Source organism: Pongo abelii, chromosome 9 (genome assembly GCF_028885655.2).
Source record: "Pongo abelii isolate AG06213 chromosome 9, NHGRI_mPonAbe1-v2.0_pri, whole genome shotgun sequence".
NCBI lineage: Eukaryota > Metazoa > Chordata > Mammalia > Primates > Hominidae > Pongo > Pongo abelii.
The window spans coordinates 40,977,765-40,990,848 of NC_071994.2; the positions used below are offsets into that span (position 1 = coordinate 40,977,765).

General features: G+C 38.5%; 1 protein-coding gene across 5 annotated transcripts in view; it reads right to left on the reverse strand.

The window, feature by feature from the left end:
• ANO3 (anoctamin 3) overlaps positions 1-13,084 on the reverse strand; it is a 469,771-nt gene that overhangs the window by 313,903 nt on the left and 142,784 nt on the right. The window contains exon 1 of one of the 5 annotated variants that reach the window (XM_024255831.3): positions 12,843-13,073. The exons of the other annotated variants lie outside the window; for them this stretch is intronic. Within the exon in view, the coding sequence (XP_024111599.1) occupies positions 12,843-12,888 (46 nt within the window). The 5' untranslated portion in view covers positions 12,889-13,073. Of the gene's footprint in view, positions 1-12,842; positions 13,074-13,084 lie in introns of those variants that run through there. 5 annotated transcript variants of the gene reach the window in all.

The window sequence follows — 13,084 nt, forward strand, 5'->3', positions numbered from 1 at the left end:
TTATCATTATACAGTGTTTCTTTAGAGCATGTAAATGTAAGTTTTACAAAACATGAATTAATATGGAATATATATACAAAAGTAACTTCTATCCATGATTTAAACTCTAGAGTAATGCTTCTAAATAGACATAAGTACGTCTGAGTGGGTGATTTCTTCACATCTGGTAAGAGCTATGACTAATTGCAAGCTGTTCACTGTGGTGCTTACCACCAACTCAGTTATCTTGGAGTACTGTGGGAGAAATAGAGAAGCATCATTCAAAATATTAGTGGCCCAAAGGAGAAATTACACCAAAGACAGTCTTTAAAAAGACAATATTTTGGCCAGGCGCGGTGGCTCACGTCTGTAATCCCAGCACTTTGGGAGGCCGAGGCAGGCGGATCACAAGGTCAGGAGATCGAGACCATCCTGGCTAACATGATGAAACCCCATCTCTACTAAAAACACAAAAAATCAGCCGGCGTGGTGGCAGGCGCCTGTAGTCCCAGCTACTCGGGAGGCTGAGGCAGGAGAATGGCGTGAACCCAGGAGGCAGAGGTTGCAGTGAGCCGAGATCGCACCACTGCACTCCAGCCTGGGCGACAGAGTGAGACTCCGTCTCAAAAAAAAAAAAAAAAAAAAAGACAATATTTTTCTCAGTAAGGAAATTTGAATGTACTGTTTCACTCCCAATTTGTTGTCTATTCTTAGGGATTGGCATCTAAATTTTCTTTTTGTTTTGTATTATAAGATGCATAAAAACATGGTGAAAATAAAGATGTAATTTCAACCCTATCTTAATACAATTCTTTTTAGATGCCATTTTCCATACTTTCACTTCATGAATAATATTGCTCTCTATTATTTATCAGCATAACAGGTCATAATCAGAAACTACTACTGCTATATAAGAAACAGATGCAAATTCAGAGATAATTTTGATTTCTGAATTTAAATCCTATTATTCTGAAACTTAAAGGTATGTTATGATTTTTTAAAAATCGGCCTAAGAACTGAACAATAAGGGAAGTGTGTTAAATTTGAATTTTACTTGATTGAGCTTTTGTAGGAATCATGTTAGAATGTCTTAAGATGATTTAAGATCAGAAAAAGTATCAGAAAAAGTGGGAGGGAGGTAGATTTGTAAACGTCTTATTGTTTTAGTATGTACTATTACAAACCATTCTCAAACAACCTTATCAGTCCCAATTTATATAGGAGAAGAAGTGAAACTTGGAGAAGAAAAATGATGGCAAAGGCCATACACTCATATACAAAAATTACACAGAAACATTTGAATCTAAGCTACTTGAACTCTACACTCCAGTTATCAACTACAATCTATCTCCTATTATAAGTTTGACACCATCTTATGTTGATATGTTCAGTCTGTACTAAAAGTAACTTCAGGCAAGTAGAATGTAAATGCACGACCAGCTGCAAGTGTACCACGGAGTCGTGAGTGGCGAGGATGTGAAGAAAAGGGAATCCTTATATACTCTTGGTGGAAATGTAAATTGGCACAGCCATTATAAAAAACATTATGGAGGCCCCCCCAAAATAAAAATAGAACTTCCATGTGATCCGGCATTCCCATTTCTGCATGTACATTCAAAAGAGAAAATGAAATCTGAATCTTGATATCAGCATTCCCATGTTTACTGCAGCATTATTTAGAATAGCCAAGATATGGAATCAACATGTATGTTCACTGAAAGATGAATGCATAAAGAAATGTGATGTATAAATATATACATGAGATTAGCCAGGTACAGGAAGACAAATATTGCATGATCTCATTTTATGTGGAATCTAACAAAGTTGAACTTATAGAAGCAGAGAGTACAATGGAGGTTATCAAAGGGTAGGATTGGGGGACACGTGGAGATATTGGTCAAAGGGTACAGTTTCAGTTATGTAAGATGAGTAAGTTATGGAAATCTAATATCAGCATGGTGACTGTAGTTAATATTGCTGTACTATATACTTGAAATTTGCTAAGAGGGTGGATATTAAATATTCTCATCACAAATTATGTGAGGTGATAGATAATTGCTTGATTGTGGTAATCATTTTACAAAATATGTGTATGTCAAAACATATAAAACACCCTAAATATATATACAATCCTTGTTTGCCAATTATACCTCAATAAAACTAGAAAATAAAAAAAAAAGTGATAAAGTATCAAGTGGTGAAACCAACCAGTTAGTGGATATTATTCAGATAAACAGCAAAAGCCTTTTTCCGTGGAATGGATCATCTTTAATCTAATTTATTTGGAGTGAATATGGGAACTACTGGCATTTTATAAATACATTAGTTACAAAGTTGTCTTAGTCTATTTGTGCGGCTATAGCAAAATACCACAAACTGGGTAGTGTATAAGTTATAGAAATTTATTTCTCAAGATTCTGAATGCTGAGAAGTAAGATCAAGGTGCCAGTAGGTTCAGTATCTAACAAGGTCTGGTCTGCTTCCAAGATGGCATCTTGAATTCTACATCCTTTGGAAGGGACAAACGGTGTGGCCTCGCATAGGAAAAGGGCAGATCAGCAAAAAGCGGTCGAACTAGTTCTCTTTAGCCCCTTCATAAGGCACTCATCCTATATTAATCTACCCTCATGGGTTAATCACCTCCTAAAGGTCGCATCTCTTAATATCGTTACATTTTTGTTAAGTTTCAACACGAATTTTGGAGGCCACACAAACATGAGACCACAGCACATGCATTTAGCCTACTATATAGCAGTGCCTATAGGAGGTAATATTCATACAGAATTGCTAATCCTCATATTTCTGCCTACAAGATAGGTACCTTAGCTCCACCACTCCTTGTTGTGTCACCCTGAACTCTGATTTAACTTCTCTGCCCTTCAATTTCCTCATCTGTTTTGATGGTTAATATTGTGTGTCAACTTGACTGGGTTAAAGGATGCAAAGTATTGTTCCTGGGTGTGTCTCTGAGGGTGTTGCCAAAGGAGAATAACATTTGAGTCAGTGGACTGGGAGAGTCAGACCCACCCTTAATCTGAGTGGGCACCATCTAATCAGCTGCCAGCCAGGCTAGAATAAAGCAGGCAGGAGAAGATGGAAGAGCATCCAGCCTCATCTTTCTCCCTTGCTGGATACTTCCTGTCCTCGAACATCAGACTCCAGGTTCTTCAGCTTTGGACTCTTGGACTTACACCAGTGGTTTGCCAGGTGTTCCTGGGCCTTTAGTTGAAGGCTGCACTGTTGGCTTCCATACTTTTGAGGTTTTGGGACTCGGACTGATCCACTACTGGCTTCCTTGCTCCGCAACTTGCAGACGGCCTATCATAGGACTTTACCTTGTGATCCTGTGAGTCAATTCTCCTTAATAAACTCCTTTTCATATACACATCTATCCTATTAGTTCTGCCCCTCTGAAGAATCCTAATACATCTGCGAAATGAAGTAATATAAATTTCTCCTTTTTATTAAATGGTTTATAAGCAAAATACTTAAAAAAATGTCTGGCAAAGAGTAAGAATTTAATAACAGCACTTATTTCTGTTTTCATAATTAAAGAAACTGAAATTAATTACCTTGTCCATGATTACTTACTGTGTAACAATCTTAAGATTCAAACAAAATTTGTATGACATAATATCTTTTATTTCACACATTGCCTTTCCTACAATGACTTTACATTATTACAGTGAATTTATAAGGAAATACAAACCTAATACACATTTTCCCTATATATAAATCAAGGAGAATTATAAACCTTTCACTATACATTTTTTTCAAGTCATTCTGAGATCTCTATGTGAGGCTATACAGCAAAGCCCGCTCTTTTGCAAAATGTTACATAGCAAAAAGAAAGAAGAAAGGAAAGAAAGAGAGAAGGAAAGGGGAAGGGAAGGGGGGGAGGGGAGGGGAGGTAAGGGAGGGAAAAGAAAAGAAAACAGAAGAGAAGAGAAGGAAACTAACTTTGTTCAAGGCCTAGAACAAAGATAAAGAATTGACAGCATTTGGGGTATTCACAAGGGACGCAATTGAACAACTGAAAACAAAGTCTAAAAATTCCTCCCTACAAGTCTAATAACTCATTAATTAAAGTGTCCAGTTTGACATGAATCAGTTGAGAAGTTAAAGAGCATGGAATAAATAAGACAAGACAGCCAATGCCATTTAGGAACCTTAACAAAACCTTAAAAAGGAAGATAGTTAACATTAGGAAAACACTAAAGTTACATTTCCATTGTATGAAATGCATGTATACAACTAAGTATATCTAGAATCTATATAGCTTGCCTTTACTAATAAATATAGCATCAATTGGCAATTTACTATAGTTCACTCATTTAAATTCATTATCTAATTTAATGTGCACATAGTTATAATATTGTATTAGCAAATTGTTTTTGAAATTGACTCAATCGTCCGACTCTCCTAGGGTGCATCTTTGTAAAAAATACAGATTTGTAGTCTCCTCCCCTGGAGTTTAGATTCGGTAGGTCTCGAGGGACTGAAGAATTTTCATTTTAACAAGAATGTTAGGTGATTCTTCAGATCTCACAAACTGGGAGACCTAGATCGTATAGATGTAGGAAAATGAGCTGAAGTAAATTAAATAAATTGCTCCAGATATCAGGGAGTGATGGAGTGTGTGTTTAAAGCCAGCTCTTGTGCATACATTTAGAAAGTAGCCACCACCACCCTCCCAAATTGCTGTTAGTTAGTGTTCCAAAGCCAAATATAAAATATATTAGGTTGGTGCAAAAGTTATTGAGGATTTTGCCACTGGAAGCAATGGAATTTGACATTTTACTTGTGCACCAACAAAATACACAACTTTAAGAGTTATTTTTAGGAAATGCCTTTGGGTCAGCCTAGTAACTGTCTAAAAGTACGATGATAAGAAATGTACCACAACCAATACAATGCATTTGCAAAATACTTCCAGTAACATAACTTTCAGGCAATCCAGTTTTACCCTCAAGGAACCTCTCTCCTCAGCTGGCCAACCGCATCTCGGTTATAGTGAGGAGGTGAATATGGGAGATTCATGCTTTGGTGAACCTGTATCCTGCAGCTGCTTCAGGCTTCCTACATAGCTGTTGCACTGAAACCAATCGGAATTTAAAGTAGTTGCTACCTGCAGTGCAATTTAAGAGGAAAGAATAACCAAACGGACAGCCAGGGTGGTTGTACTAATACACTACAGGTTAAGAATATTATTTCACGCTTCTGTAACTTTTGATGAACTGCAGAGTCAGAAGGGAACATGCAGGTCATTCTGCCAGATGTTTCCATTTCAGATATATGGTGAATGAATGAAGTCACAGAAGGGACAGGGAGCTACCCATGATCAAGTTCAGAAATAATAAAAAATCTGCCCTGAACTCTGATATTATTTTTGGGGAAAAGGTGTAGAGCAAGGAAACTAGCTACAGACAGCTGTGGTGAAAATTAGACAGGAGTGAAATGCTTTTCAGCTGTTTAAGTGTTTCATTCTCCAAAGAAACTGCAACAATTAGGCTTCTTTGTGGAATGCACAATGGTTACAAATGTGGACTTTGGGCCAGGCGCGGTGGCTCACACCTGTAATTCCCAGCACTTTGGGAGGCTGAGGCAGGCGGATCACCTGGGTCAGGAGTTTGAGACCAGCCTGGCCAACATGGTGAAACCCCGTCTCTACTAAAAATACAAAAATTATCTAGGCATGGTGGCGGGGGCCTGTAATCCCAGCTACTCAGGAGGCTGAGGCAGGAGAATAGCCTGAACCCGGGAGGCAGAGGTTACAGTGACCCGAGATCGTGCCATTGCACTCCAGCCTGGGCAACAAGAGCAAGACTCCATCAAAAAAAAAAAAAAAAAAAGTGGACTTTGGCGTCAGGGAGGGCTGCGTTCAAACCCTAGATCTTTCACTCATTAAGTGTTAACTTGCAATGCATATAAGTTATCTTAACCTCAAATCCCTTACCTTGAAAATAAGAACAATAATATAATTATTAAAGCCTTAGGGAGTATAAAATAATACAGTTAGTGTATCTTTGAACTTTGGGAACAATAGTGTGTCCGGAATTTATTCCTTCCATTGGGTTCTTGGTCTTGCTGACTTCAAGAATGAAGCCGCGGACCCTCGCGGTGAGTGTCACAGCTCTTAAAGATGGTGGGTCGGGAGTTTGTTCCTTCAGATGTTCAGATGTGTCCGGAGTTTCTTCCTTCCGGTGGGTTCGTGGTCTCGCTAACTTCAGGAGTGAAGCCCCAGACCCTCACAGCAAGTGTTACAGCTGCTAAAGGTGGTGCATCTGGAATTGCTTGTTCCTCCCAGTGGGTGGGTTCATGGTCTCACTGACTTCAGGAATAAAGCTGGAGACCCTCGCGGTGAGTGTTACAGTTCATAAAGTTAGTGCGGACCCAAAGAGTGAGCAGCAGCAAGATTTATTATGAAAAGCAAAAGAACAAAGCTTCCACAGCATGGAAGGGGACCCCAGTGGATTGCTGCTGCTGGCTGGGGTGGCCAGCTTTTGTTCCCTTATTTGGCCCCGCCCACATTCTGCTGATTGGTCCATTTTACAGAGCACCGATAGTTGCATTTTTACAGAGTGCTGATTGGTGCATTTACAATCCTTTAGCTAGACACAGAGCACTGATTAGTGCATTTTTACAGAATGCTGACTGGTGCGTTTACAAACCTTTAGCTAGACACAGAGTGCTAATTGGTGCATTTTTACAGAGTGCTGATTGGTGCATTTACAATCCTCTAGCTAGACAGAAAAGTTCTCCAAGTTCCCACTCAACCCAGGAAGTCCAGGGGCTTCACCTCTCAATGGGTAATAGTGTCCAAATGATATTAGCTTCTACTATTGTTTTTGCTGTTATTTTTTTACTATCATTCACTACAATCCTGAGAGGTAGATGTTACTGTCCTGAAACTTTGGATAAGGAAACTAACTATTGCTCAGAAAAGGTAAATGCTCAAAGGCACAGAGGTGGTGACAGGGGTCAATCTCAGGGAACTTTGAGTCAGTGCTCTCTTCAACAAGGTACAACTACATTACATTAAGCCATAATTTTTTTTTTTCTTTTGAGACTGAGTTTTGCTCTATCACCCAGGCTGAAGTGCAGTGGTGCAATCTCAGCTCACTGCAACATCCGCCTCCCTGGTTCAAGCGATTCTCCTGCCTCAGCCTCCTGAGTAGCTGGGATTACAGGTGCCCGCCACCACACCCAGCTAATTTTTGTATTTTTAGTAGAGACAGAGTTTTACCATGTTGGCCAGGCTGGTCTCAAACTACTGTCCTCAAGTGATCCACCACCTCCGCCTTCCAAAGTGAGCCATAATTTTTACGCTAACATTTAATAAACATCTGCAGACTTACAAGACATTAAAATAATGAAGAGAAGGTTGAATTTTTCTTGGATTTTTTAAGGGTTTGAGTTTAAACTATCTTTTGATAAATTGGTTTATATAATCATCAACTCCAAATATATTATTTTCAGAAACATCCATGTGCAGAATATAATGTAAATCCCAGATTCAAATGAAAACTTCAGCTCTCTAGAATCATCAAGGAATGTGCTATTTTAGATAATTAAAATTCTAGATAGCTTTGAAACACTCACATTTTAAAATTATAGTTACTTCAGATAGAATTCATTTTAAACTCCATCACTTCTCTCCCTTACTAAGTAGAGGATATATATTTATCACATAACATATACTACTATTCTTGCTAATTCAAAGCCATCATTTTAAACAGCAATGTTCTTACTTTGAATTAACACAGTAATTCCTCTGAGCCATCTGAGGTATATATGCAAGATTTTTTAAGATACAGTCGCAGACACTTGTGTTTTTTTCGGGTTGAAATATCTCTATATTCTTTTTATAGTTTGGCTCACTCTTACTGGGGGATTGTTAATGGAGAACTAGAGTTCCAAATATCTAGGAAACCTTCTGTGTAAGGAAAGAAAGAGAAGCGTGAAAATTAAAGGACAGAGTAGAAGACCAGATGGGCTCTAAATTAGATTAGACTCCCAATTCTTTCTAATATTCAGGTTGATATTCAGTACCAGCCTAAGAAAAGTATAACTCCTTACCTTAAAATATCTCCCCCAGTGATTTTTCCTACACAACTTAGAATTATTTTAATGAGAGACAATGCCTTCTGAGCTTTAGTCATAAATAAAAGAATAGACTGTGAAAATACCAGGAAGAGTTAGCACAATGAGTTAATGAAATTTTGTCACTGTATAAATGGCTGCATTTTTTTTTCTTATTTCTCTAAGATAAGGCTATAGGGAGGTTCTAGATTGTAAGGATGTCAGTTAGGGGAAAAGGAGATGAAAACGGTAGATATCAGAGATTCTGAAACTAGATATTTTCCGCAGGATTGTCCTTCTAGGTAATTTGAATTCAGAACTCGACACAAAGCAGGATAGTTGTGCCAAGTGGCTTTACGGGTGTGCACTTGCAATAGCAACAAATTTATTTAGAGAAAAAGAGAAAGAAAATACTTCAGTCTGTATGTCTCCATATAAGTGTAAAACATTCTTATTATTAAATGAGTTATGTGAGTAGTAAATGCTTATTTCTGTGGAATTACCAAAAACACTCTCTGTTTAACCAAATGTCCTTTTGAATAATGATGAATCACTTAACAGCCTTAGCTGATCCCATTAAGCCAAAGTCTTTTTGGACAAGCTGTGTCTGATTTGATCTATGGTTCTATGAAAAGTCTTGGTAGCTATATTGGTAAAGAGCAGCCACCAGAAGCCAGAACTATCATTGTCCTTTTCTTGCACACCCTTATATGACACATGAGTTCATCATAAATCAAGCAAAACATAGAAAGCCAGGCTAGGAAGCAAAGTTGGACTTTCCCCAGAAATCACTGCTGATGTGTCAGCTAATGTGTTCTTACAAGATGTGCTAAGACAAAAGCAAACATATGCTCCCAGTTGTCTATAACCATAATACACCCCAATTTACCCTTGGGACATCAAAAATAAGCAGACTGCCTCCCCCTCCCCACCACTGCACAGACGTCTCACTTTTTACTTCCTAACCTATTAAGCCTTCTAATAAGATAATCTAAAATTTACAGTGGAGTAAAATTCAAAACTATTTGTGTATATCTTCTTCATAAACACAACTGGCACTGCTAAAAACCAAAATGTCAACATTTTCCTACAGAAGTGCAGAGTTGTCTGCAATTCTCATAAAGGTGTTTAGCAAATCTCTCAAACTTCCTATTGTACCAAGTCCTTTAAGGAGGAGGGTTTTGCAGCAACAGATTCAGCAACAAAAGAGGACTGAATAATGCTATTACTAAGCACAGTACCTGGCAAACACGCAGCAAAAGCATGGTACTTAAGAGTGGAGAGTAAATAAATACCATTTCTTGCAAAAACATTTTAGATTATAAAGTTAATTACAAACCTAAAAATTTCTATGGGAATTTTTTGGAAGTTTTCCTGAGGGATGGACATATGAATTGGGGAGAGTTTGTGATTGTTAACTCCAGACTATTTTAAAGAACCATCCATAGATGGTCTGGAGTCCACTGTTTTCCTTAAGATGAATTCCAAAGTAATAAAGCTGCGTGATGCAAAAGAAAAAAAAAAGGCAAGAAATTATAAGGGAACTGCTAAGAGTCCAATATACTACTAAAGAGCCAACCAAAGGTGAATGAGCTTAGATGAATTTTAGTAAGGAAAATCACTAAATTTTTTGAGCCCCAACTGTGTGTCAGACAAACTGCTAAACACCTTATAACTCTGCAAGACAGACATAATTATCTTCATTTCACATAAGCAGTCACTGTGGCTTAGTGATATTAAATGATATAACCTGTAAGTAGAATACATTGGATTAATATCCAGGGCTCAAAATAAAGGCCAGAGATTAAATTAATAAATTAGGGCTTACATATAGTATTTCATTTCACAGATAACCAGTCTGGCATCTATACTTACCTATACTATACCTATACTTACCTATCAAAACCAATTTTGATTGGGGATTGGTTAATACATAGTTCTCATATATAAAGGAGAATCCCTATGCCTTGTGTAGAGTTTAAATATGGAGTGGGTCTGTTTTTCAATTAAGGGTGGAAACTTTTAAAATAATATAATAAGGGTGATTTCTGGTTATATCAGGCTATTTCTAGATATTTTCAAGTTGAAATCAAAATTTTTAAAAGAGACATTGAGCTCACTTGATTAAAACAAAACTAAATTCCATCAGCTGGATTTTTCAGCTAAATTAATTCATAAAAGTAAACTAAAAGCAAGGCTCTCCTCTTTATCTGGTCCCAGAAGAAATCATCTCTGCCTTCACATGCAAACTGTCCCTCCCATTAAACAGAGGGAGAGAGACAGAAAAGGCCAAAGGGATTAGGAATGTATTCTGTTCATATTATGTATGAAGCAAAGTCCAAAGAAATTAACCACTTTGTTGAAGATTTCTCAGCTAGTAACAAAGGCAAGCTTAGAACCTAGGAGTACAGAATTCCACTGGAGAATTTTCTCCATTTTAATGTGCAATTTTCAGGTTAATTTTATGGTGAAAAGCACATCTGAACGTTTTGTTGTTGTTGTTGTTGTTGCATACCTCCTAGGATTGTTGTTGCATACCTCCTAGGATCACATCTAGAGAATTATTTTGCTTCTTCCTATTTGAAGAATAAAAATAGCTAATCCTCAATTTGGTCTGTTTTTTTCCTAATGCCCATGCAGGATTAAGAAGCCATTAACCAGAACCACTTAGCTAAAATGAATCTCGCTTCCTTCCGACTGGAGTACTCCTCCTCTAGATGTGTATCCTTTTGCTGAAGTTGCCTTTTGTGCCAAAGAGTAAAGGAAGACTTGAAACTAAATGGCTCATAATGCATCATAAAGGAAACAATATGAAATGCCAGCAATTGCACAATTTCTTATCACTCTCTTTGAGTAATGATGGTCGGTTCTACAGTTGGCAATTATTTCCTTCTTAAAAACACAACATGTATCCATACATAATACATTGTTGTGGGGGCCATTTGAAGCTTCCAGATTCCAGAAATGAGTCACCCATAGCCAATGCATCAGAGGAGGTATTCATTCTGTGAGGCTGTTGCAAAGTTCCTATCATCTTTGTCTTCATTCTGAAAGTTTATATATGTTTAAAACCATGATTAAAGACAACACAACTTCTTTTTTTTTCTGGTTTTTTGTTTTTTTTATTATTATACTTTAAGTTTTAGGGTACATGTGCACAATGTGCAGGTTAGTTACTATGTATACATGTGCCATGCTGGTGTGCTGCACCCATTAACCCGACACAACTTCTTGAAGCAGTTTAACTTTATTTGAAACGTTTAGAGTTGAAGTAGAAGTGCATACTAGGTGAAATTTTTGTCTACCCCTACAGTCTCACACATCACTCCCAATTTTAACATATATTTGAAACATCCTAGAGAACTTGGGCTTGAACTGAGTACAGAATTATGGAACTGGAAACTCAAGTCAGTCCCATATTCTGTCTTATGCAGGAATCCCTTCGAAATTATTTCTTGTGTGTTAATCTAGTTTTTGTTAAAAACAAACAAACAAAAAAGTCAAGGGCCGGGTGCAGTGGCTCACACCTGTAATCCCAGCACTTTGGGAGGCTAAGGCGGGCGGATCACGAGGTCAGGAGATCGAGACCATCCTGGCTAACACGGTGAAACCCCGTCTCTCCTAAAAATACAAAAAAAATTAGCTGGGCGTGGTGGCGGGTGCCTGCAGTCCCAGCTACTCAGGAGGCTGAGGCAGGATAATACACGAACCCGGGAGGTGGAGGTTGCAGTGAGCCGAGATCGTGCCACTGCACTCCAGCCTGGGCAACAGAGCAAGACTCCACCTCAAAAAACAAAAACAAAACAAAACAAAAAAGTCAAAGAGCCACACAAAAACAACTGTTGACGAAAGAAATACAAATAATATCTGGAGGGTGGGGATGATAATATTTAAGTAAATATTTACTTTGAATGAACAAATTTAGCATTCCAGAATTCACACACCTAAGGCACTCTATGGTTAACTGTACCATAATTACCATTATTAATTCAGCAAAGTGGCAATTGTGTTAATTAATGCTTCTGGATAATAAAACGCCAAAAACTGTGAAAGTGCCTCAAAATAAAAATGCTCTGTAAAAATCCTTTTAAACCAAATAAGAAACAAAGATCAAAGAGTGAGGCTAACTTGAACATACAGATTCTTGTCACTATGCCCAGCAAGAAACTTGAGGGAGAAGCTAAAAGACATAATACGAAGCCCCTAGAAGAGAAACCTAACATCAACAAGAACTTGAAACCCAGAATCAAGCATGGGACATGGGCAAACAATAAATTTTCCCAAGGAAGTGACAGAGCCCCTTTAACTGCAACAGGCCAACTCTGGAACTCTTCCAAGAATTCATTTATCTTATGATTGTGTAAATGCGTCTCAAGAAGTAGACACACTTTTGTGAAGATTACTCAACATTTGAACCACAGAAGACGGCAAATATTGTTGAACATTTCTGTCCTCACCCCTCAGAGCTCTACTGAGCTATTCGGACAATCCCTACTAAGCGGGTTTACTGCAGTGCATTGAAACAATCTTCACAGAGATATACATTAAGTCCTGAAATGACGAATTCCGCTACTCCCAGGCACTGTGCGGAGGCTCAGAAAATCACTCATCTAGGATGCAGAGTGAAGAGACATTTAATTTTTTTTTTTTTTTTTTTTAACTTCACAGAGTTCCCCACCTCTGTGTCGCATAAGCCTGCAAAGGATGCTCCTACACAACTGCAAGGGCATGCAGGGGGGAAGTGACGCCCGCAGGGAGAGGGGAGCAAGATTCCAACTGACCTTTTTGCTGTTTAAAGGACTGAATGGAGCCTGAATGGTGGACCATTTTCACTCTGCGCGTCCCAGCCGGCTTAGGGAGCTGCCCGAGAGGGAGGCGGAGGAACAGTAGCCAGACTCGCAGAGGCTCCAAGGTCCGGAGCCTCAGCGAGCGCACTGCAATCCGACACTTGCTTTAGCCGGCACTTCGCTCTACAGGCTACGCGCCCGCCGGTGTCGTTGTCATGGGAACGCGGGAGGGCGGT